This window comes from Amphichorda felina (genome assembly GCF_050947745.1).
Source record: "Amphichorda felina strain 45539 chromosome Unknown scaffold_2, whole genome shotgun sequence".
NCBI lineage: Eukaryota > Fungi > Ascomycota > Sordariomycetes > Hypocreales > Bionectriaceae > Amphichorda > Amphichorda felina.
The window spans coordinates 1,597,077-1,622,498 of NW_028145048.1; the positions used below are offsets into that span (position 1 = coordinate 1,597,077).

The 25,422-nt window shown below is 54.8% G+C and overlaps 6 protein-coding genes across 6 annotated transcripts; 3 read left to right on the top strand and 3 right to left on the bottom strand.

Annotated features, from left to right (window-relative positions):
• On the top strand, nucleotides 1-1,408 carry OPY2 (uncharacterized protein; the record flags this gene model as incomplete). Its single annotated transcript, XM_083191522.1, has 2 exons — nucleotides 1-52; nucleotides 108-1,408. 2 exons carry the CDS (start codon nucleotides 1-3, stop codon nucleotides 1,406-1,408), a joined length of 1,353 nt encoding a protein of 450 aa, XP_083052736.1.
• Nucleotides 1,409-5,182: 3,774 nt separating this feature from the next.
• On the bottom strand, nucleotides 5,183-6,110 carry ras2 (ras family-domain-containing protein; the record flags this gene model as incomplete). The annotated part of the gene is made up of 2 exons (XM_083191523.1): nucleotides 5,183-5,779; nucleotides 6,006-6,110. 2 exons carry the CDS (start codon nucleotides 6,108-6,110, stop codon nucleotides 5,183-5,185), a joined length of 702 nt encoding a protein of 233 aa, XP_083052737.1.
• A 4,002-nt stretch (nucleotides 6,111-10,112) lies between these two features.
• ACO1O0_002047 (uncharacterized protein) lies at nucleotides 10,113-11,370 on the bottom strand (the record flags this gene model as incomplete). Its single annotated transcript, XM_083191524.1, has 3 exons — nucleotides 10,113-10,749; nucleotides 11,060-11,088; nucleotides 11,143-11,370. The coding sequence occupies 3 exons, from the start codon at nucleotides 11,368-11,370 to the stop codon at nucleotides 10,113-10,115; spliced, it is 894 nt and encodes a 297-aa protein (XP_083052738.1).
• A 2,332-nt stretch (nucleotides 11,371-13,702) lies between these two features.
• ACO1O0_002048 (HAD-like domain-containing protein) lies at nucleotides 13,703-14,515 on the bottom strand (the record flags this gene model as incomplete). The annotated part of the gene is made up of 1 exon (XM_083191525.1): nucleotides 13,703-14,515. The coding sequence occupies one exon, from the start codon at nucleotides 14,513-14,515 to the stop codon at nucleotides 13,703-13,705; it is 813 nt and encodes a 270-aa protein (XP_083052739.1).
• A 784-nt stretch (nucleotides 14,516-15,299) lies between these two features.
• ACO1O0_002049 (uncharacterized protein) lies at nucleotides 15,300-16,521 on the top strand (the record flags this gene model as incomplete). The annotated part of the gene is made up of 2 exons (XM_083191526.1): nucleotides 15,300-15,675; nucleotides 15,734-16,521. The coding sequence occupies 2 exons, from the start codon at nucleotides 15,300-15,302 to the stop codon at nucleotides 16,519-16,521; spliced, it is 1,164 nt and encodes a 387-aa protein (XP_083052740.1).
• A 4,620-nt stretch (nucleotides 16,522-21,141) lies between these two features.
• On the top strand, nucleotides 21,142-25,287 carry ACO1O0_002050 (uncharacterized protein; the record flags this gene model as incomplete). The annotated part of the gene is made up of 2 exons (XM_083191527.1): nucleotides 21,142-24,187; nucleotides 24,242-25,287. 2 exons carry the CDS (start codon nucleotides 21,142-21,144, stop codon nucleotides 25,285-25,287), a joined length of 4,092 nt encoding a protein of 1,363 aa, XP_083052741.1.
• Nucleotides 25,288-25,422: the final 135 nt, after the last annotated feature.

A 25,422-nucleotide genomic window follows, 5' to 3' on the forward strand; every position in this document is an offset into this window, starting at 1 on the left:
ATGGACCACACTCGTCCCCTGTACGCGAGGGACCTGATTGAGTTGAACCAAAGTCAGTCTCAACTGCAGAAGCCGCTCACGTCCATGGCAACTAACCTCGCTCCTAGTTCTCGAGCTCTTTCCGCGTGAACCGGCCGGCAAATGTGTCGTTTGCGATTCTACCAGTGAACTCACATGCCCCGTGTGCCCGGACAACGAAGAGTGCCAGTTCACTGTGCCTGTCGATGACTGCAGCGAATGCTCCCGGGCAGTCTGCATGGCGAAGGACCCTGGTGTCGACGATGGCTCCAGCAACGACAAAGATGATGGCGGTGGCGAGGGTCCTAATGTCGGCGCCATTGCAGGTGGTGTCATCGGCGGAGTGGTTGTCATTGCCGTCTTGACCTATCTAGCTTGGAGGTTCCTCATCAAGCCGAAGAGGTCTGAGGAAGCCGCGCGCCAGTCGGCCTACACTATCGGCGGCACCTCGTCCCACGACACCGAGAAGAACGGCGGCCCAGGCTTGACACGCCGTGGTTCCACCCACACTGTTCACTCCATTGCATCCACAGTCCTCACTCGGGCGTCCAACATCATACAGATCGCCTACATCCCAGGTGTCACCAACCGAGCGAACCCGTCCTCTTCTAACGCACTTGTACCTCCCGTCCCGCCGATTCCTATGCAACACTCTGGCAACAACGGGGGCTTCGGAAACGATGATCAGCATTTCTTCGTGCCTGGCGACCTACGCGACTCAACATACTCTGGCCTCTCGGGATATACTGACCGTACATCTTACGCGACGCGCACGTCCTACGCCCCTCGCTCCAGTATCGCGTCTACTATCTACGGAAAGCAAGCTCAGGTCATGACACCCGCCTCGACCGGGCTGCGTGCCAAGCCAACCATGGTCAGCGTCAGGTCTGCTGGCGGATCCAGCAGCGAGAACATGCCCCCCGTCCCGAGTATCAACTTTGAGAAGTTTGGCAATGGGCGGCCGAAGAGCGGAGCGAGCACCTTTAGCGTCGGTTCGACGTTCCTCAACACTGCCACGCAGGCTCGCACTCAGGTTATCAAGGTTGGCGGCGGCCTGAAGAAGGTTGAGATCGCTGCCAAGTCGGACGCAAACCTGAGCAAGTCCGCCGAGACTACAACTGCGCCGGTTGCTGCGGCGAACGGGGGCGCGACATCGGAATCAACTCCCACCCTTGTCATATCCCCCCCAACGCTGACCATCAATGATTCCCCCTTCTCTGACCCCCCTGAGTCACCGGACACACCTGGACTGAAGGCTGTCAGCACCCCGACCCTCGGGGCCGTCGTGGAAGACGACGGAGAGGACGATAAGGACGACAAGAAATCAAAACGGCCCACCTCGACAGACCGCGGTCCCAGCCCCTTTGGTGACGAACATGCCACAAAGTAGCGGCGGGGCAACACGGTGCAGTGCAGTTGTGGCCACTATTTGAGCGTGTGGTCACCATTTGGCTCGGAACCTGGTGTGTTTTTGTAGCGCTTCTTATACTTCTCTTGTCTTGCATAGACAGGCGGATCGACCAGCGTATGGTCAATCCATGACATGATATCTTTATACCTGCGGTGGGGTTTTTGTTGGATATAGGCCCGGCGTCTTGGGAAACTTGATCGATGGAATGGGAATGACGGATGGTGACGTATCTCAGTCAGCAGCTACTTCCACTTCTTATCTACGCTTTTTTATCTATCTTGCTGAATAGAGACGATTGACCGACAGCACCTTGTTCTTATTATATGGTTCTTATTATATGGTCTTGTGTGTTGTATGATGAATTGGGATTCCGAGTCAGGCACGACGTGAAGCGGAGCATCGGTAGCCACGAGTCTCCATCAGTGCCTACACCATATCGGCTGCATGCTTGTGAAGTATGGTTGCTCCTGGGATTACAATACATAGCAGCAGATTCATCCCCAAGTCACATTTTAGCTAGTAGGGGAGACACCAATTAGGGTAGAATACTTTCGCGGCACTGAGTGAGTTGGTCATATGCAGAGCAACAATTCCTTCTCACAGGCAGACATGTAAGGCATGACCGAGCGAGCTCGCTCTCGATGGGCGTATGGAATAGTCATCTTCAAAAAGCCCAGGGCGGTCGACTAGATAACTCCTACTCCATGAGCCAGTTATTATCTCGGGAGTGTTCGGAGCTCGGATAGACTAACAAGTGGTTTCTTCCAATAGTATGGCCACCACCTAATATAACGCAACTTTTAGGACGTCAACAGCGGTATTACTCGTTCATATGCCCACAATGTCCAGAGAGGCGCTTCTTTATCCCGACGGCTTGGGGCAAGGCCCAATTCAACCTTGGATTCCCGCCCCCCAGTTTCTCCGTCGGCAGCGTCTCTCCCGTCTTACTGCGTAGTCGAACCAGTCAGCCAAGTGCGCGCATATATGCGAATATATGTGCTGATCCGGCTGTTACTGCACGTACATGCAGTGGACGTGACGACGGGTTGGGTGGAGTTCGGCTGGCCGGGCGCACAGACCGTACCCCGTCCCCGACTCCCTCCCCTTAAGCAGTCCCAAGCAGCGGCCTCCTCCACGGGATTCTCGGCCCTCTCCCGTTGGCCGGGAAGGGGGGGAGGGGGGGAGGGGGGGGACGAGGTCGGTCCCCGGCGCAGACATGATGGCGCTGCGAGGGGCGAGCCAGAAGCAGCAAACCATGACGCAGGTCCGTCACAGCTGAGCTGTCTGTTGGGCCATTACAAGTAGCGGTATTCGTTCAAATACCTACATACATATTTTGTTGGTTAGTAGGTACGGATACGGAGTGCATAGTACTCTGTTACGTCTCCCAGGGATCCTCCCTGAGCTTAGACAAGCACCAGGCGGGAAGGAATGGAGAGAAGGCTTTTTTTTTCGAAGCCGAGTTCTCGCACGACTACCCACAAGGTAGGATCCGCTCATCCAACGGATACGTAATCCATGGTATCCGGCTCACATGCCGGAACATGGGAGCCCATGCATCACGACGCAGTATTAGGCCCCCCGTGTGCAGGCTTCCCCCCCCCCCCCCCCATGTGAAAGGGAAGCAGAGGGAAGCGAAACGGTGAAAGGGAGAGAGCTGGGGGGGTTGCTGAGTTACAGCAACTGCAATTGGAGGATGAGGGAATGGCCGGGGTGGTGGTGAGCACCAGAGCAACAAATTCCTCACCGGTGCCCCGAGAGGCACTGTATGTACGCAATATAGGCGCCTCGGTCTTCCGAATTTCCCATCTCGTCTGTGTGCGTCTGTGTACTCCGTATGTGTGCGTGTGCTGTACGAGTGTATACGGGTATGTGTTCACTCGAGCAACCCGAGCAAGCCTCCCGTCCTCCCTCCCCTCTGGTAGTACATGTGCCTACCACGAGGCTGAAGAAGAGGTAGTATTCAAGCATCCCCAAGGACAAGAGGTGAGCACCTTGCTCTAAGGAGAGAAAGAACAACGTTACGGGCATATCCCTCCCCTGTTGCCCCCGTCGGTTCCTCGTCCATGGACTTGGTGCCGTGCAATCAGTCAACCCGCACTGGCTTGTCGTCGGTATCTACGCCCACCTTGCCATCTTGGTAATTAATTAACCCCCCGGCTCCCCTTCTTGACAATTCCCCCGACGACCGACCAACCAGCCAACCAACCAACCACATCCGCGTCCAGCTTGACCTCGTCCAGCTTTGACTACCTTAGGGTTCGCGATTAATTCAGAGGGGCAAGACGGGCCGCGATATTAATATCGACCCGGGCAAGGGGGTTCGAGCCGTTTGTTACTCGCGGCTATTAGAGCTAGTTGCGCCAAAGCTCTGCGCGCAAACCCGCCGCCATCGCCTGCGTGTTTTATGGAGAACTTAGCAGGAGGAGATGGGCGACAGCCGGGGGAATTGACCCTTGGCAATGCCCGACCGTTTGGTGAAAAAAAAAAAAAAAAAAAAGCTTTCAATTACTACTCGTACCTCCATCTCCAGAATAGGCTGGAACAGGCGAGTACCCCGGCTAGCCAAATCGCACAACCATTCATACTGTCCCCTAGCTTACCCATCGCTCGGGAGTCGGGTGGAAAACTTCGTCGACCCGTGGAGGGCACTAAGGCATGTCGCATGGGGTTTCTACAAGCCCACGACTGAAACAGCCCCCGGCGGGGAAAGGTGCAAAAAAATCATTCTTCAAGGCTGGCACAGGACGAGCCCAGTGGACGAGGAATACATGTCATGGTCATGTTCAAGCGCTATATCATGATGCTGCTCCGACGTACAAAAGCCCTAAGCCCTCTGCTTAGCGAAACCCCCGATATTTCCATCGTCTTAATTGTCGTGAATGAGAAGAGCATTTGGCGGTGGGGATGGGAGGGAAAACTCGTGCCAAGGAGATAAGATATGCATTTCTCCAGTCGTAAACAAGGGGTGATCCAGCCATGCGATTTCCCAAGATCACGCTCCTAACACCACTATGTCGATCGATTTAAATGTCCAGATGACAATCAAAAAGGCAACAAATATGTGTCAAACGTAGCAGGTCGAGCTGGGGGGGCCAAGCCCGCTTGCTCAACGTCATATCTCCAACGGGTCCTTCGCCTTTTGCTTTCTTCTCTTCATCAAGGCGTAGACAAACGCAAGGGGTAAAAATAACCGCGGCAGGGGAAGAAATGCTTGGCCGATACTCCAGAACACCAGCAGCTTCCCATAATTTTATCTTTAGGTGAAGAATAGGGTGAGAAATGTGACAAGAAGGATGAAGGTAAAGGTGGGGTAGAAGCGATGAGACAGCGCCGCCGCTGATGATGTCAAAGATGAGCGTAGCCAGAGTAAGGATAGGGGTGGTGAGAACGTATCGCTGTACTTGTCCGCCATAGCGGCGACAAGAGCACAGGATAGTGGTGATATCGTAAGAGATGCAAGTTGAGATGTCATAAAAGAACTGTACGCCCCGGGGAATGCCTGTTTCGACCATGCGCCATTCGCCAACCACACACAAAGGCTTTTCTTGCCCGTTGCCGAGCGCTGGTCTTCTGCTGCGAAGCCGCAGGCTGGGCCATCATTTCGCCCCCATGGCGAAGGTGTCATTTCCGAGGTTTGCGACAGCGCGGCAGACATGCAGGTGCGGCGTCTAGGTCGCCGCCGTTTCCAACAGGACATCCTTCCTCTGAATGGGCGACAGTCGAGCGAGAACCGGTTATGGGAAGGAGGCCTCAGAATGTGACGCACTTCCCCCTTGGTCGGTTGTGTTTTCTGCCGGAGGGCTTTTTGTCCCCCTTCATCATGTCGCCGCCATTGACTGTCGGGCTGCGACTGGAGCCAGCGGTCGGCCGCGACGCTTGTTGTCGCTGGCGACGCAGGATCCTGACAACGTCGTAGAATGCCTTCTCAACGTTGATGCAGTTCTTGGCCGAGGCCTCAACGAACTCACAGCCCAGCTCGCGCGCAAGGGCGTGGCCCTCCTGTGTAGAAACCTCGCGCTCGGTGACCCTATCACTCTTGTTGCCGACCAGCATGATAGGCACGGGCATGTGCGAGTTGGCAACGGCTATCGGGGATCCTGGATAAGAAGGCGACGAGGCAACCGACTCCTTGACGCGCTGGATCTGGTGGTGGAATCGCTTAATGCGGCCAAAGGAGGAGCGTGAGGATATGCTATAGACGAGAACGAAGCCTTCGCCATCGCGAATCCATTGATCCCTCAACGCTGTGTACTCCTCCTGCCCTGCGGTATCGAGAACCTCGAGCATACACGGCTGCCCGTCGATGACGACCTGCTTGCGATACGAGTCCTCGATGGTCGGGTCGTACTAGATAGACGCGCGTTGATCAGCCCAGGCTCAATTACCTCCTCATCATAGTCGACGAGGCTCTGGTGATAGAGGGAGGGGCAGTGGGGCTGGCCGAATTGCTCGTCCGAGAGCTCTCCGCACTGGGGCGATCAAGGTGCAGTCGAATGAACAAAGCACCAAGGCGGGGGATAGACATGTCGCTCAATGGAGGGGTGGATGGGGGTACAGAGTGCGCAGAACTCACCGTCTCGACAAAGTGTTGCAGGCACAGCTGAATCGTCAAGGCCGTCTTTCCCACACCGCCGTCTCCCAGGACCACCAGCTTGTACAACACCATTCGACCCGCCATGATGGGCGGTTGAGTTCTGGCGCGGGAGGGCTGGAAGGAGAGGCAGGCGAACGTATGCGTATGACGAGGGCCGGTTCCAAGATCGAGAAGGGGGGCGGCTGGCTGACGCGGGCTTGGAGGCAAGGTAGGCGGTGGAATTAGCTGATGTGAGGTGTTGTAGGAAGATGGGGGTCGAGAAATGTTCTCCTCGGCGGGGAGGATTGTGGACGGGATGGAGGAGAAACGGGGCCGGTGTGGACGGACTACTTCGAACCAACAGGTACTGTGTGGTAGGGGGTGTGGGTGGCTTGCTTCTGCTGGTGCTGGTTGGTGGCCCGTGGTGGTGGTGGCTCGGGGACCTTTCCAGTTTCCACGGGCGGCGGTTGGGGGCAGTGTGGTCGGCGGGCTGGTAACCGTATCTTCTCACTCTGTATCCATAGTCTGGACTTACTTCGTATGGTAAGCAAAGCAACGAGGGCAAGTCGAGCCCGCAGGGGCACTGGCATTAGGGAGAGAGAGGTGATAGAGGCTAGAGGGAAATGGACAAATGGACGGCCAGCCTCCGGACTGTCCACAGTCCACAGTCCACCAACACAATCCACTCCCATGGCTCCTGGAGCAGAGTGGAGTGGAGGGGACGGCGGCGCCTGGGTCCATCCACTGAGGCTAGCCAGTGACAGTGAAAGGGACGGGACAGTGGAGGCTCCCGTCGCTGATAGCTCGTCTCAGTGCGCTGCAGCTTGGTTGCTTGGGTTCATGTCGCCAGCTGCAGGGTTCCCAGCAGCAACCAGGACTCCTGCCAGGAGCGCCTGCACCGCAGCTGCAGCACAAGGAATCTGAGTGGGCGACAGTACGAGCAATGGATGGATATGACCAGCTGCCCTCCTCGGCGAACTAGAAACCTCTAACCGCAACCCAGCAATTGACAGAACCTACGTACTACTTACTTGGTATAAGGTACCCTAGAACCTAACTGGCAACAGGAAGCACCAACCTTCGAACCATGGGCAGTAGCGGGGCTTCGCGGGACAGGCAGCACCTACCTCGGAGGTTACCTTACCCTAGCATCGCGCTAACGACTGAAAGGTACCTGTCTACACCTTGCAGAGTACACAGCATCTTCGGTGTTGTGCTCCATTCTCCAGGTATCTAAGGGCCTTACCATGTACCTTGCTCCGTACATACGAGTACTTACGGGGTACGAGTACGTGTGCGGCGAACCTCCATCACCCCGTCCAATTGACCCAGATCCTTCCTACCTTGATCCGACACGATGCTCAAAGTGTTCGCAGTTCACAGCCTCCAGCGCGTTGTCGTCTACGCTCGGGCCACCGCGATGCGATATGATGCGATGCGACGCAGTGCGATGCAGTGCGATGCAGTCCTGTGGCGGAAAGACCTCGGACGGGTACATGCAACCGTGCAACCGTACAGGCAGAGGGGGAGGCACCAGCTAATAGGGTAACGGAGTGCCAGAGCTCCAAGTTCATCAACCCATCAACTCCATTCTCCAGTGTCTAGGTACTAGGCTGCTTTCACAAGCTTCAATCTCCCCTTTCAACCTTGTGCTCCGAGCCTCCGACCGAGCCCCTCGACAAGGATCCAGCAGATACTCCGACTAGTAGTACTCCGTACACTATGTAGGTACGAGTACATAGTACTCGTACAGTGTCCCACCTCCTCTTCCCATCTTGCTTGAAGGGTCACTTTGCCGATTGATGATTGATGATTGGGGGCAGAAAAGTCAAAGGAAACAGCATCTCACACGCGGATATGCAGATGCGTTGACCCGGTCGGTGTAAACTGATACTAGAACTCGCTGGCAACGTCAGCCCCTTGCCCCCATCCATCCATCCCCCTTTCGTGGTTGGTGGTGGGGAAGTGTTTGACACTGGCGTCTGGCAGATGGATGACACCTGCGAACAGAGCTGATAATACTCGATAGTCCACCACAGGCCGCGTAGGAGCTAAGCAGCCTCGCAGATACTCGTACACAGCACATTCACAGGGTATTAGTCTGACATGAGTCTTGTACTCAGAGCACCGGCCTGCGCTGATGGGGAAGATTCCTACACTCTCGAAATCATCAGACGACAAGACGCACGACCAGGATTGTGCATATGGGGCCCAGCTTTGCCTCATGGCGGCACAATGCCACACTACCATTCTTGGCCAAGGCTGGTCTCGGCCATATGAGCCTCATACTATGGTAATGCCTACGACTCCGTATATGGTATTATAGTTATCCTATAGTATGTTAGTCTAGGCTCTGTCAACAACCTATATCCCAAACTTTTACGAGACACAGCCCGCACAACAAACCACATCACAGCACTACTATAATAAGCCTCTGATTCCAAAATTTCAAGGCCCGTCCCGAGTTGAGCGGGGCCGCCAGAGCCAATGGCAAAAACACAGTCCATCAATAACCATCGCATCACGAGAGGCAGCCTTGGCCCGCGCACCTTCAGCCCGTTTACGAGGTTGGCCAAGCCTCGCGTCGTCTGACCACGGCTCCCAACATCGTGATTCGTCTCCCCGCAGGCTCTGGTGCCATGCTCCGCGTACGTGCACGTTAGACTCGTCAGTCGCGACTCCATCAGCACAGCCTAGCTCCGTCCTCACGGTCCAATGGCCGCTGCCAAGGATGAAAAATTCATGCAAAGGATTGGAACCCGCATAAGAAACAACCGCCCATAACCCCTCGCGCGGTGCGCAAAGAGCGCCAGCAGACAAGACAAGATACCATGTACAAGCGTCGCGATCCAGGCAGCCAGTATCAAGCGCTGCCTTGTCTCACCACGCCCAGCTGAACAGCAGACGGTTCCGATCCACGTAGTATTGGCCAGTCTTGGGAATTGTCACCTTCAAATACGCCGACCGTCTCGTAGGGCGCTATGCGAGCTTGGCTGTACATGTACGTGTGACGGCTTGACGCGCCCGCTTCCCGGCCGGATCCCGAACCAGTCATTCTGCAAACAGATCGACATCGTATAGACCCGGGGATCTGAATCTGACAGCATACAATCTATCTCTTGGGGGCATTGGGAGACCCCATATTCGGTCCTTCATACAATTATTATCCGAGATCGCCAGATGTAGGCCGCCCCTGCTTGCGCAGCTTCCGGGGCGACGGCCGAATGGGAGGTCCTCCCGATGTCTGATCCGTCTTCATTCTCGAATACATCTACTATTAAATGCAAGCCGCAAACTAGGTGCCAGATGCATGAATTGCAACCCGTGTGAACCAACTGGCACCCTGAGAGGCTGACCATGAATAAGCATCCGCTGCCTTTGCCCGGGAGTACTGTATCCGTCGTATTTCTGAGTGCTATCGTAAGTAGCAGCAGTACCTATTGTCTACCTATCACTACATGTTACAAGGCTCGAAAACTGAATAGCTACATGAATATCCTAAACAGACTCCAACATGAGTATGCCGCCAGAGCCTCAATGATGGGGCTGGTCGTTCTGCTTTTCTTTTTGTGTGCCGGTTCCAGTCAGACGCGAAATCTGAGTTGCTTTTCTCGCCTGCGACTGAAGTCCGGGCTTGATTCCAGACAGCTCATCAGCTGGACGCGGAATCTGAGATGCTCGTTTTGTCTGTAACCGACTTCTTGACTTGGCCACGGACAGCTCATCGGTCGGAGTCAGCGCCGGTTTCTGGGATGGGTTCGGCTGCGGTAGGTTGGACTCGTTTGAGGGTTGAAATGACATTTCGGTCAAGGTCCCGAGTGAAGAACGCCCACGCTTTCCATATTCGACGCCGGTGTTCTCGTCATCGCCATTATCACCATCGTCATCGGCCCCAACCTTAACGTCGACGTGCTCTTCCTTCCCAGGACTTGGCGCTAGATCAAACATTCTAGAAGCCGCCAGGGACGATGCGACGACAGGCTTGGGATCATCAGTCGCAGCCTCAGCTGGCTTCCGAGACGGGGTCTGCAGCGACTTCGGCAGGTCTGGCTTGTTTGGGGGGCGAAATGGCAGTTCGGCCAAGGCGCCGTGTGAAGAACGTGCACGCTACTCACGTTCGACGCCGGTGTTCTCGTCATCGTCATCCGCCCCAAACCCAACGTCGGCATGTTCTTCCTCCCAAGGACTTGACGCTATATCGAATTCTCGGGCATCCCTCAGGGATGATGCAATGGCAGGATTTGGGTCATCATCATCATCCCAATCAAAAAGGTCAGGGTTTCCAGCGGCACCAGACAGAGCTGAGACCCGAATGACCGCCCATTGAAGTTCAATCATGGACTTGAACTTTTCAGCCTCCTCAACTGTTGTAAAGGGAATGGTAAAAGTGTGCCCAGTAAGAATTGGGTGATTGGTCGTGATGTCATTAGCTCCCACATTGGGCACTGGCGTCTTGAGCTTGTCAAGGTAGTTCTTCTCCCAGTCGACAACGTCTTTGGGATGCAGCGGCTGGGACTTTGTCATTGCCTTGGGATCCAGCTTCCAGTTTGGGTCTTGGGGCATCCAGTGAAATTGAATTGAGACCTGCCATTTCCCCTTTGACTTGGTTCTTCCCTTGTATTCGAACCCCCAAAGTCCCTTTGACCACAAAGCATGAAGGGTAGGGCTAAGTGAGATCATGTTCCAGGAATAATCTGAACATCCAGGCTCGCGGGCGAGAAGCTTGTCAAGCTTCTCTCTTTGACTGAGACTGAGAAACATGTCAAATCCCCTCTGTAAGAAGTTTCGGGTCTTCTTGCAGTGGGCATCACTCTTATTCCAAAAGAATGGAACAATATGACACGCTTCAGGCTTGGCCGTCTTTGTGACGACACATATGAAGCCGTCCCTCATTAAACAAGAGTCTGGGTCCCTGCGATTTACCCTGATGGACGCGGGGCCGGATGTAGCAGCTGAACCAGCTGCGGACGTGGATTGAGCAGTGGAGTCCAATGGATTGCGGTAGACTTTCTTTCAATTAGTCAGACTGGGCCATGGACAAGGCAGAGACATACGTACAGTACTGGATGGAATCTCTTATGCCCTGTAGGCGTGTAGCGTAGTCAAACGCTGTCATTCGACGAGTAGCGCGGCTTACTCTCAAATCGTCAATGGGGGCAACCATGATGGCCGAGAACATGGTGACAGTCATTTTCCAGTAGTTGTTGTCCAGCGGGCGTTCCCCAGAGTCATCGGGGTGGTTGAGTTCATTCATGACTTCCCTAGCAAACTCACGCCGGATCTCATACCCTTCTATTTCGGTGATCTCTCTCGGGTTTGTCCAAGGTGGACTAGCCTCCAGGAATGCTAGCGCTGCTGGCTTCATGTCGGGGTGGACCGCGGGGTTGGGCCCGACCAAAAGGGCTGCATGACGGTTCCGAAAAGCCCGGTACGCAGAATCAAGTGAATCGAATGGCCTGGTTTCAGTATCTGCCCTTCTTGGTCGACTTGGCGTGCCTGAGACGCTCGGCTCGGGTGGACCCATCGTCGTGCAACCTGTGTCGATAGCAGGAAGAGAGTGTTGGTATCCGTAGTGGGGTGGTTCTAAAGGACAAAGTGTGGATGGGGACAAAAGATAGTACCAGTAATAAATTAGTGGGAGGTGTTTTTTTGTGTTTGTTTTTTCGGCAAGGTTTAGTTTGGTGGGGAGTGCTGGGGCTTAGACTCACGTCTACCGTATAGGTATCCGTACTCCGTACTCGTAGACTCAACAAATTGGAACAGGGCGGCGCAAGAATTGTCTCCCTATGTTTTCGGATTTACTAATTTCCCGAGTTCTTCAGCCAGTAGCCGATTGTAACTAATTGGGATTTCTCTCAAAGTAGAACAAGGGTAGAAAACATTTCAGCGCCGTGTTGTTCCAAGTTGTTGAGTCTACGAAGTATACCTTAGGGTATGCACTGCTGGATTTTACAGCCCGACCTAAGGTAGGTATTTAGCCAGAGAAACAGTAGCAAAGAGTCGATATAATGCCTACCCCAGCTGCGATGACTACGACAGCTTGGCATCCAGCAATCCGTCCAGCAACCAAGAGCCACTCTCCTCAGTGGTGTCTGCTCGTACAAGAGCCTTGGTACCCCAGATGTGGGCAGGAACATAGCAGCAAGTGGCTGCCGTTCCTTTTCCAGACCGGAGGGGGTCATCTTACCCTTCAACCACAAACTGCCTATGAGTCATGTCACAGGTAGAAACCAGCGCAGTTACGAAGGTTGTGGCCCGAAAGCACATATCTAATGATCCATTTTATATCTGTCCCACTAACAGTAATACACTAAAACACCAATGTATTCCTGTTGGCGGGGCAGATATAAATACGTAGATCATACTCTGTACTTTCGGCCGCAACCTTCATAGTCGTTGTCGTCCCTCGATGGCATATGAGAGACTCGAATTCGCTAGCTATCCCACTATTTATTCTTATTCAATCTTGCTCCCTTTATTATTAAACCCATACGAAGTAGACTATCCGTATTCGGCTCCAGAAACCTTGTCCAGGCAATCAGAAGACAGATAGAATCATTTTCTGTAACCCGACCCCTTGCCGCTCTGGTTTCAATATCCACCCTCGGAGTATCTCTAACGCACACAGTAACCCAGGCCCAATGAAAAGATAAGCGCTACTCTTAGATCTACACTACTCGTAGAGAGCCCTCGACCAAGTATCCGTACATGGGATATTTATTCCCCCTAGACTGCTGCTACTGACTGATCTCAAGTCATACCTTTCACACTCAGCAACAAGTCTCAATGGGGTCTCAAGCCCTGGTGGGACGATGTTGCGAATTCACCATAGAAACTATTCTCCCGAACTCAATGTAATAGAGCGTAAGACCCTTGAAGATTGCACCGCCGAGATGTATAGCCGCCTACCTAAATAAGCATGTGCTTTGCATTCTGCGGCTAGGACATGCTGCGGTAAACGTGGGATAAAGCAGCCCTCTCGTTGTTTCCAGCGTGGGGGTCACAGCCAAAGACAGCCACACCTGTGTGGTGTGCCTCGCGTAAACATTGACATGTGCAAGATGTTTGCTGTTTGCGAATGCTTCGTCCTCGGGAAATTAATTTCCATGCTGTTGGGATTCCAGGTGAGTTACATGGTTCGCCAGGTCGCTGCGTCTACCTGATCAGCTTGATATATGGTTAGCAGCCTCTTCCTACAATAGACCTCTCATAATTTGCTCGGAGAGCTTCTGCTAAAGACCAAGACCTCACCTCGTCATTGACAGCGAGCTTGGTTGGACGCGTTCTGGGCCATCCATCATTGGAACATCGGAGATGCCCGAATGCTCGACGGCGACAGCCGCCTGCTTGTTTTGTCACCTAGGCCATGATGCCATGACATGGAACTATACGATACAGTTCGTAGCAAGGTATCATTGGCATAGGTACTAAATGGAATACATTAGGGGGTGGAAGTCAGTGCGGCAGACCACTACGTATCATGAGTGAGTCGGTCTACTCCGATGGGCAGTCCTTTGGGTATTCTACGCCTTCCACAACAGTAATTGCAAAGGTGGGAACACCCTTTCGATTCAAGCAACGGCATAGTGCGTGCTCCTAGCTCTATTTCCCATGATTGAGGTCTCTATCCGGTCCTCCCAGTCTATGCAATCGGGTATCAACATAGCTAGCTATCCCCAGGCCCATACTCGCTTAGGTCAGTTCCCCGTGAGCTCCCCCAGCTTCCGAGCCACTGCCTCGAACCCGTCCTCGTCCTCGCTAACCCACAAGTCCACCCAGCCCCTCGCCTCCCGGTGCCTCTCGTCATCCTCCGGCCAGGCCTCCTCCCGCGGCCTCTCCACGTAGATGGTCCGGAGCCCGCACCCCCTCGCGGCGGCCAGGTCGTCCAGGTGCGCAGCCACCATGGCCACCTGCGCCGGCTCGAGCCCCAGCTCGCGGGCCGCGCCCAGGTACGTCGCGGGCCGCGGCTTGTAGGCGCGGAACGTCTCGGCCGAGAACAGGCGGTGGAAGCCCAGGGCGCCAAAGTCGACGAGGTCACGCAGCAGGGCGACGTTGCCGTTGGAAAGAGTCGCGAGCGTCAGGCCGCGGCTGGCCAGGGAGGCGAGGCCGTCCGAGGCCTCGTCCCACGGCCTGAGGCGGTGCCAGACGAGGCTGAGGGACTTGAGCTCCGCCTCGCTGTACAGCCCGGCGAGGTCCCACTCGCTGAGGAGCTGGATGAGGCTGTCGAGGTGGTGCTCGTCGACCGATTTCCAGGTGTCGCGCTCCGGGTCGAAGTTGCGGGTGAAGCGGCCGTATGTGTTTCTCCAGGCCTGGGCGAAGCGGCCCCAGTCATCCTCGGTAAGCCCCTCGAGGCGTGTCTTGAGGTCGGTAGGGATGTCGGCCGAGAGCTTGCGAAAGGCGCGGAGGTAGAGCTCCTCGGTCACTGAGGATCGCCAGTCGACGGTGGTGCCGAAGACATCGAATGTGAGAGCCTTGACTCCCGAAAGAGCTGAAATGGCTTCAGGCGACATGTTGCGTTGAAGAAATGACTCTGTCAATACGGTTGTAAGATGCACGTGCTTGAAGCAAGCTAGTAGTCAGGGAGGGGTGGTGATGTAAGTGAGAGTGAGATAGCCGAGTTAACCTACCTGGGTTGTACTTACCCCATATTTGGCTTATGGCCTCGGCTAGTATCTTTGTAATATCGTCTTAGTAAGTGCCTATGCAAATGTCACCGTCATACGTATATCAATGGCTATACTGTAAACGCATCATTGTCGTCGTATTAGATATCACGGTATATAGGGGAGTAACACAGCTGGCTTCACCCATGAAGAATATCTACTTGAAAACATGCACCACAATCAAAGTCAACATGCCCCAAGGGCCCCACAAAAAGACAGGAATACCACATGAATTAATACACTGATAAATAAACCGAAACCGGACCCAAGACAAACACGATATGGACAGATTAAAATGCCACGAACAGGTTTATTTGTATGTGTATAGGGTAGTATAGATGCGTAGATGTGCGAAGCTGGCCAGCCATCGGTGCTTACGTCTTGAGCTTATATATAGCGAACTATATAGAGTTTGACCTAAGCCCGGGGGGGTAAATACCAAAAAAAGCATATATTACCGCTCAACCACGCGTTGGCTGGTTCTTCCGGTTCGCCCCCGGGGGCCGAACTTGCTCTCACAGGTGACGTTGAAGAGCTCAACCTGCCAAGCTGCTCCGACGTCTAGGGGTAATCGCGTGGACCGCTTCATTGACGCATCCATCAAAGGTATGACTGCAAGACAGCCATCACTATGAAAGAGTCGAAGCGACACCTCCACGCGAGGCTCTACGGGGCCGCAAAAGCCATTGGGCCTTTCCGGCATCTGAACTCAACAAAGAGGCTCATCCCTGTCAAGCAGAAGGGCAAGGGACCAGCTGGACCTCCGATTCCGCCCTCGGTCCCCAAGTTGCCCGAGCATCCATGGGCAGCCTACATCTGGCGATCCAGGGACAACCGCAAGGGCCGCCATGCCTTGTCTATCGACCCGGATTTCTACCACCATGAAATGACGACGTGCCCCAAGCCAACCAACACGTGGCGGAATGCCCTATTCGGTATATTGAAGATGTTTGTGAGATATCCCGTGTGGGATGTTTCCTACGATGTCGCTATTATGTTCACCATCGGTGGGTAACCCGGGGACTTAACGGTGCTCGCGTGTTGACCGAATCTGACTATACATAGGCTCGATGGTCTGGGTGGTCAACGGTTTCTTCGTCTGGTTCCCGATAGTAGCCCCGTCGACGGAATTCCCCCACGAATCAAAATGGGGTGGCGGGTGGACTGGGTTCGTCGGCGCCACCGTCTTCGAAGTGGGCTCTGTCCTGCTGATGATCGAGGCCGTCAACGAGAACCGCACCGATTGCTTCGGCTGGGCCCTCGAAGAGACGGCCGACGGCTTTCGCCATCTGCGGAAGCATCACAGGTGTAGACACCACCACGCTTTGAAGCGCAGCCTCGTCTCGGCCTCGCCCCTATCCGAGCACGCCGATTATGACGGCTCCCAAGGCCCGGACTGGGCTGCTCGTACATGGTCCTGGTGGCCGACGTGGTACGAGCTCCGCACTCATTACATCCGTGAGATTGGGTTTCTCGCCTGCTCTGCCCAGTTCGCCGCGGCTACCATCTTCTGGATCTCGGGCTTCACGGGTCTTCCGGGTATCAATGGCAAGTTCTCGAGGGCGGCAGAGAATTGGGCGTATTGGTTTCCCCAGGTCCTCGGTGGCTCTGGCTTCATCATCTCGAGCTTGCTCTTCATGGTTGAGGCACAGCCGCGGTGGTACATCATGGCACCTGGCGTTCTCGGATGGCAGATGGGGTTCTGGAACCTAATCGGTTCGATAGGATTCACCATGTGCGGAGCCATCGGCCTTGGGGGCTCGCGCAAGGGGGTCCAATATGCGCTCACGCTGTCCACCTTTGTAGGATCCTGGGCTTTCTTGGTGGGTAGTATCGTCGATGATATGACATGACTGTGGCTGATTTCGAAGTAGATCGGTAGTATCGTCCAGTGGTTCGAAAGCCTCGAAAAGTACACCGTTTGGATCGGACCTGAGGCGCGTCAGTTGGGTGATGCCGACAAAGGGTCGGTTGCTAAACCGGCGAGTTCTGACACAAGCGGTAATCCAAGTGCAGAGGCAAGAGAAGACGAAGACCAAGATTTCCGCTCTGAAGCTAGCCCGCGACATGTGTTCACTGCGGGAAAAGATCACCCGAGTTGAAAGCATGGACTGTAAGACGAAGCTCGGTCTAGGCCTATACCTAGCACCAATATGAGAAAAGTAAAGTAGCAGCTTTTCCCTGGGCCGAGGATTTGCGAATACATATTCGTAGAGAGAGCTCCCTTGCCAGTCCCTGCCTGCACTTGAGCGTTAAAATGAAGTAGATTCCCTTCTGAGATGTTGGTGCTTCGGAGTTTGGCACAGCTTTACATGGTTGCGGGGATTCATAGAATCGCGATGTGATACTAGTACATACCACTATTACGACATAGGAGTCGTACGAGTATGTGCAAGTAAAAGGAAGGAAATCAGATGTCAAGTGGCTTACATCTCGAAACACATAGCTTATTTGTAGGGTTTGCTTGTCCGGAGCCGGCGTGTGGAGCTCTCCGCATACCGAGTTTGGCAGTTTCAAGGCTCCCGATATACCTGTTGTGACATGTCAGTCGCACTTGAATATGTTGGTGGAGCGAAGGTCAGGGAAGTGCAGACTGCATTTGGACAGCACCACATTGTGACAAATATCCATAGACTAGTAAATGGATCCGTGCATTGAAGTCATATATATCCTAGGCCGCGGTGAGGACCAACAACATATTGCTTTTGATAACGGACGAGGCTGACCCCCAGGGACCTCTCCTGCCCTCTCGCGGCAGGCTTTGCTTTTTGAAGTTCGTTAGCCTTGAAATATGGCGTGGGGAATATGGCGCCGTTACGAATCGCGGGGCAAAGTGATAACTTCTACCTTCTCCTGTCTCAGAAGACTTTCATGCCATCTTCTGAGCTTTTGGAATCTTAGAACTGTCTGACTGCCCGCGGAGATGTATCGTCGAAGTAATAAAGATGAGTAGCCAGGGACACATTGCAATATACTCGTACTGCCAGCTTGGCCTTCGATATGATATCTCCATCCCGTCGTCGGCATCTCTCACGAGTTGGTCCTGTATCGTACATAATAGTCCATGTAACGGGTACATACTATTATGGGCTAACAATACATCGCGGCGTGAGAACCCAATTCGACACTGATGCCCGTCAGCAAATTCCCATCATGGCCCCGAGCATCTGACATGCTCTGGGCCTTTGGTTGGGTTCGCTGGGGTTGTGACGAGCAATCTCCAACCCCCCCACCTAAGAGTGGCTGCGCTAGTCGAGCTGGTCTGTGTGATGGGCCAGTGGCGCTGAGAACCCTGAAGCCTTGGAGGCCTGGGTTAGTGGACCTGGGACCACGCGGTGACACGCGTGATGATGCCGTTGTTTTGAAACATGCTTCTTGTTATATGTTGGTATAGCACATGTTGGTTGGCGAGCTGGGATGCTCAATCCGTACGTACTCACGCCCATCTGGAATGTGATTTTCGACCTGCATGGAAACTGAGCCCGAGCCTGGCTGCTGGGCCTTATCATGTGAGATAAATTCAGTATGCCCCTGCAATGCGGTGCCGTCGGTGATGATGAACTGGTGGCGGTGGCCAGTGGGTTTGAGAATCCTTGGAGCGAAAATCCGGGATACAACCCACTTTTGACGCCGGTTGCTTGGGTGAGATTGCCGGCAGGGTTTCTGTTGGCCATCTTCCTTTTTGTCTCCCTGTTGATGGCATTCATCGGCTCGAGGCCTTGGTGTTGAGCCGAGAAGCCTCTGCTCTCGGTTTAACCCCGGCGGGGACCAACAGTTGGGACTGACATCTGCACAGCGAGTCAGTGATGGGGAATATTAGCGCTATTCGAAGTGAGAAGACGATTTCGAACATGGCGATCTGGCGATCCACGTGAGCCCACATGGGGGCAGGGGTAACAATGGAGGCAGATTGAAGAGAATTAGAAACCCTGGTACTGGAGCAAGTGAGCTGATGCTGATGATGACATATTAGTGCCATCTTGCCACTCTCGATCGACCTCTTTGAGTGTGAGTGGTGGTGCTATATTAGTTTTGACATACCCAATCATTTAAGCATTTAATATAAATTATCATGTATCTGTGGATTGAGGAGAGGAGGCCCGCAGCGGAAAAATCCGCGTCTGGGCAAGGCCTGATGAAGGGGGCTCTGTGATAAGTTGGCGGTTGAAGACCAACAACGTTTCCAACGCAAAACGCTGCGTCCTCTTGTCAATCGGAAAGCCCCCCGTCGGACGAGACCCGAGTAACCCGACCAGAGGCGAGAGTTGGAGGCGTGTCCAGGAAGTTGGTATTGTGACTGTCATGGATCTGGGGTGCATATGTGAAGCACGGAGCACCGCCGAGTCCGGAATATAAGACCCTGATCATTTCGATGTTGGGGCGAGTTGGTACGGATACAGGTACTAATATGTACTCGCTTGGGTTGTTGGGTCTTGCACTACAACTGTCGGCCATCAAGTAGTCTCTGGATAAGAACTGAAGGCCCCAGGAGAATCGGGATTCGTACGAGTACAATTTTTAGGGCCGAAAACCGTTGCACTGACAATGGGGATGATAGAGCGTAATTCGACAGAACGGCGACGTGACAAGGTGACACGGTGACGAGGTGATAAGGATAAGGTGATGGAAGTTGGGAGGAAATTACAAGGCGCTGGGGTCGGAGATGGGCGCAGCTTCCCATTCGACGGTGGCGTAGGGGACCACTCGCCACGGCCGTTGGTTGCTCTTTCCCCTGAGTCTAGGCGCCAACCACGGGGAGTTTAGGGGGTCCTCTGGGTTGTTTCCTGTTACGAAGAGTGGCCCTGCGTTATGGAAAGTGCAGCTGTGCAAGCACCCAGAGACCAGACGCCCACCATCTGCAGCTGCCTCTGCCGACGTATCAAAGCATCAAAGTACCGAAGAACCTTTACCTTATCGACGGACCTCCATCAAAGCATCGAATCGAAGCCCTCGGACCCTCTCATTCACTGGTTCCACCCCATCGGTGCCCCCGCCGGTGAGACAATCTCTGACGGGTCCCCGTGTGAACCTTGCAGAATGCTTTCTTTTTTTTCCCTGGTCAGCAAGGCCGCTCCCGCACTCCACTGGCCCAGGAGGCTTGGAGTCTTCCGAGGCCGACTCAACGAGTCGACAGGTCGAGTCTCCCCACGGAACCCGTGTCGCCACATCTGCGCCAGCCTCCAGGGGATGGACCAGGGCTACATGCAGCCTGGAGCAACCATGCACAACTGAGGCTTATTCGCGCCCTGACAAGCCTTCACGAGGACGTGGGTGGGACCTCCACCACCACCACTCCCGACCAGCAGACGATGGGTGATGGCCCATGGGCCATACAGAGTATGGGTTGTGTGGTACGTACTATTAGTCTTGCCGAGCACAACCAGGGGTCGGCCCCCGTGCTCTCCACTTGCCTGGTGGCAGAACGGTTGATCCCTTTGTCACCAAGCGGGCCAGCAGCCAACAACAGCCCGCGCAGTCCACAAGGCCCGGAGCCCGGAGCCAGGAGCCAGGAGATCATCTCGCGCGTGCTCGTCATCTCCTCCCAAATCTTCTCTCCACTTCACATCTCTCCTTGTCAAGCCTCTTGACGGGAGATCTTGTCGTGGTTCCTTCTTCTCGTCATATCATTTGTTTGTTCTTGTTTCGCGCCTGTTCCTGGCTGCCTCAAGCAGCCATGTCTGTCTAGAGCTCCATTGATACCCACCTTCGGCGCTTCCTCTCTCGTTTGTCGCGTCTCGCTGTACTGCGCATGTAAGTCAATGATGGGGGCTCTTGTCTCCCGTTCGCGGCTCGGCGGCTATTCTCCCGTGGCCTCGCGCGCCGTGCGCATTGACTCTGGCTGACTTGGTCTCCTGTAGTTGCCATTTCTTCTGATCCCCGTCTATCTACGGACACACCCAGGCCAGATCGCATTTCATTTTCCCATACGAATATTACCAGGCATTGGACCTGCGTATGCGCCCGGCCTCAACTTCGTTTTGTTCCAGAGCAATAACACAACCTTCCTTTCGCATGCGCCCGTTCGCGAAGCAATGACAGCATAGCTTCGGCTACGTCGCGCTGGATTCGTACACTGCCTGTCTTGCGCCCCTTTACGCTCGGCAACCGCCCCATTTCATTTCTACGAGTATAAATTCCAGAGCGCCTCGGAAGAGGTCTGAGTCGGAAGGTGAGTTCAATCCTCCCAATTCCGTGATGCGAGCCGTGCGACTTGGCCCCATGGCTGAAACATGCATATAATTTGATACTTCTTTTGGCCATTGCTGACGGCTTAGCGACTAGACTCTATAATTGATGAAGATAGCATCAGGACGTCCTTTGTTAGATATCGAAGCATTGGCTCTGTTTATGTGACGGGGACTGCTTTTGTGCGCCTCTGAAGGGTCAACTACTCGAAGCCCATGCGCACCGCCGATCTCGATTAAGGAGCCGCGGGGACCCCGAGACCTGAGAAACTCGGGAACGCCGTCACCATGCCGGACTGGGACACAGACGATGAGTATTTGAGCGGCCCGGCGGCTACACCTTTGCCACCGCCGCGGGGTACGCCGTACCGAACTCCGTCGGGGCCTTCCAAGAGGTCTCGTCGCTCTATCACTCCACCACCCACGGGGCCCTCACCTCCACCCTTTAGAGAGAAAAATCCGAAGCGATCCTCAAAGGACATCGCTGTCGACGAAACCATCAGTATCCTCGACCCTCGAAGGTTCACTCCAACATTGCATGCGAATCTGGTTTCAGAGATTCTTGCATTGAGGAGAGACCAGGAAGAGAAATCCAAGCAGATTGAGATTCTCGAACAGACGCTCGATTCGTCAAGGGAGGAGCAGGAGGATTTTCAGAGCAAGCTGTCCGCAACTGCCAAGGAAAACCGCTCTATCAAACGCCAGTTGGCCCTTCTCGAGGGAGGAACATCGTCGGCGTTGGGAGAGCTCGCTCGCGAGAGGGATGAAGCTGTTGACACATCAGCAGATGTGAAGAAACGCTTGGATGCAGCCCAGAAGAAGATACGCAGCCAGGAAGAAGACTCAGAACGTGTCCACGACCTTTGGGCTCGAGATAAGGACACGTGGGACGAAGAGAGACGCAAATTTGAGCGTAAGGTCCATGTTGCTGAGAGTCGACTCAAAGTTGTGCTCGACGAGGTCGCTGCTTTTCAAGCGGCCCAGGCGAATGGCGTCCATCATGGCGGGCCCCACGGCCATGATAGTGATGTTGAGGAAAGCGGGAGGGAGAACGATGGCGGCAGCGTACGCTCGATGAGCATGACCAACAGCATTCGTTTCTCTCTGAACTATCCGGGGGGAGGTCCTGGAAAGCCTGGCGGCAATACCCTCGCCGACGAACTCGACTTTGACGATGACGACGAGACCGACATGGATGGAGGGGAAAGCATTTATTCCCACCACACCAGTCATACACACACGAGAAACTTCAGCCGGGACAGCGCAGTGACCAGGTTCCATCGCAGGAACCAGAGCTTGGAGAGTACCAAACGACCAGGGAGCGTGACCCGAGGTAAACTCTTCATGAACGAGGCGGTTCTGGAAGCGCTTGAAGGCGAGGACGAGCCCGCACTACCCAAGATCACCTACATCGACACTGGCATACAATTTTCGCCACCGCCATCGCCGAAGATTGAGCCGACCAAACCTGCCACCCCAGAGTTGGCAATTCCCCAAGTTAAGATTGTCGATGGAGAGATGCAATCGCCACGCGGAGACTGGGAGATTGAGGCCAACCAAAGTCGTAAGAGGGTCCAGATAAGTGCCCCGGCTCAGACGGACATGGTTTTGCCACGGAAAATGGTGTCTGCGGCTTCACAGACAGTGGAGGAGCCACCGAGCCCCCCTGAGACCCCCCCTCCAGAAAAAGAGGAACCGATCATGGTCACTTCTTCGACACAGACCGAACAGCTTCTATCTCCCTCCACTCGTGGTCGCCTCTCAGCTTCCCCCTCGCCGCCGCCTATTCCCAGCATTAGTATACAACCACCTACAAGCCGGCCTACCACTCCAAGAGAGCCGCGACTTCCTCCACTGACGAAGCATTTTGGATGCCAGGTCAATCTGAGCCCTCCATCGGTTACTAGCAGCGACGCTTCCATCCAGACAGAAGGCATTAATGTCGACAAACGTTTGGCTCGCCTACCAGCTCATTTGCAACCTTCGGCCATCTCTTCGCGACCATCGTCGCCAAATCCAGCTTCTGGGGAAGGCTTGGACAAGAGCTTCACTCCTGTGCCTGGTAACTTGCCCCCGCGCAACCCTCGCAGACTGGCGGATACACCTAAGCCCATGCGAATACCTTCATCACCCACTTCGCCTCCTAGAGCTGATGTAGATGAGCTCCATGACGCCTATCCGGGGAACAATGATGATGGCCCATTGTCGAACGATAAGGCGGCTCCCATGAAACGCCCACACCGCTTTAGCAGCCTCTTTGCCGGCTTTGACACAGCTAGCTCAGATGAGGGAGAATTTGGTGACGAGGATGCCAGCGATACAGAATTCCGAACTGCCCTTTCTGCCCCCCGGCCACAGTCGACCTCCAGCCGCCCAGGGGCCTTGAGTCCAACGGAGACTAACACCACATCGCCAGAGCAGCCCTCCAAGAGGCAGAGCTTCAGGAATACGATGAACACGATGAAACCCATCGGAACGCAAGTTTACAGCTCATTTAGTCTTGCCGACAAGGAGAATCAACCTGGAAAACCCACAGGCGCCAGCTCTGGGAGAGAGTTTGAAAGGTCCCCTGTTGTTCTGGGCTCTGGGAACCGGGCCAGTGTGATGCGCAAAGCCGCCATGATCCAAAGCGGCATCGCAAGCCATGGCGGCCGCTCTAGGAGCCCGAGCCTCCCAGAACCGAAGCAACCACCATTCCCCATCCCGACACGAGCCAGTTCGCGGAAGCCTAGTGCAAGTGCGCCTACCAGTGAAGGACAGAGGTCTCCGACTCGTATCGATGGCTGGCAACGGAGGAGCGCGAGGAGCAACGTCTACCGGTCGAACAGCATTCGCAAGGTTAGGTCAGCCGCAGCTCTGCCGCGTCACCAGCGCTACCGTAGACAAGGCAGCCGCTCGCCGCCTCCGCTGTCGCCATCCACGGAAGCACCTGAGAGTCCCGGCCTCCCTCCTCTTCCTAGGAACGACATCACCACGCCTCGTCACCGGAATCGTGGCAACAGCCACTACAGGAAGCACCGATATCAGCCATCTACAAACACCGAAAACACGAACCACACCAACAATACCAATCATACTGACCCCGTGTCTACGACCAGCGGTAGCCAGACGAACGGTGTTGTCGATGCGATTGCCCAGACTATGATTGGGGAATGGATGTTCAAGTATGTCCGTCGTAGAAAGTCATTTGGTGTTGGAGAGACCAATGGCAAGGACGATGGCAATGACCGTCATAAGAGATGGGTCTGGCTAGCACCTTATGAACGGGCGATCCTCTGGAGTAGCAAGCAGCCCTCGTCGGGCAGCGCTCTCCTGGGCAAGACGGGTCGCAAGCGTAAGCTAACACTGCTTTGAATCACGTCGGTTGATGATGCTAAATGCTTTTTAGTCACTATTCAGTCGGTTCTCGACGTCAAGGACGACAATCCTGCTCCCAAGGGTGCTGGAGGTCCCATCTTCAACCGATCCATCTTGATATTGACGCCGCAGCGGGCGTTGAAGTTCACCGCGACGTCGGCGGAGCGGCACTATGTGTGGCTCACTGCTTTGTCATTCCTAGCACACTCTTCGCAGGCTGTGCCGGAGGTTATGAATGCCCCGCTGTCGCAGCCGAAACCACAGCCGCTGCCGGAATACGAGCCGCCCCCGCAGCCTAAGATGAAGCGATCGGGGATTCGCGACTCGATTCGCCTAGCCAAGGGCAGGAATGGCACAATCAAGTCCGGAACCCCGAGCATCCCTAGCATTCCGAGTGCACCTTCGTCTCAGATGGGAGATGGCGCTAGCTTCCGCATACCCGACTACTCTATAGGAACCATCTCGAGTAGTCATATCAGAGAGGAGTCCGGAGATGTTGCCGAGCCACCATTCATCCCGCGCTTTACCGACAGAGCGAACCAGGCAGTGGTTCACGGGCGGAAGCGCAGTAACACGGGGGGCCATGTCCCGCCACCATTGTCGTTCAGGGGGTTTTCCGGCCCCCTGAGCACCACCTCCGGCCACAACCCGACCAACAGCACTGCCGGCACAAGTGTAGGCACCGCAGGCTCATCTGACTACTACTACCAGTCACAAGGGTCCGGCAACACGGGGTGGGGGATGAGCCAGACGGCGTCGCAGAGAACATCGGAGGCTTCGTCGCGGCCCGCCAACTTCTTCGACGCCATTGGAACAGTGCGGATGGAGGCATTCATCAGCCCCCTGGCAATGTCGCAGTTCACCGAGTACCCAGATGAAGAGGACGAGTTCCGGCAGGTTGTGCGGCGACGCAGCAAGGAGCTGCGACGGAGACAGAGCCGCCGCAATAGCAGCAGGACACGCGACAGCTACAGCTACGCCTCACGGAGCCGCCGGGGTTCAGACGACCGCTTCATGGGGAATCGTACCGCGGGTGAGGAGGACTACTTTCGAGATGATCCGTTCCGAGGCTTCTAGTGGGGGCCCTTGAGGCTCTCAAGAGCTGATGCCGATGTATTGATAGCGGTGACAAGGTTGATGGCAGGGGGGCGGTGTTCCGGGTCGTCGGGGGAGAGGCACTTAGGGATGCGGTACTTGAGCGAGGCGGCAATG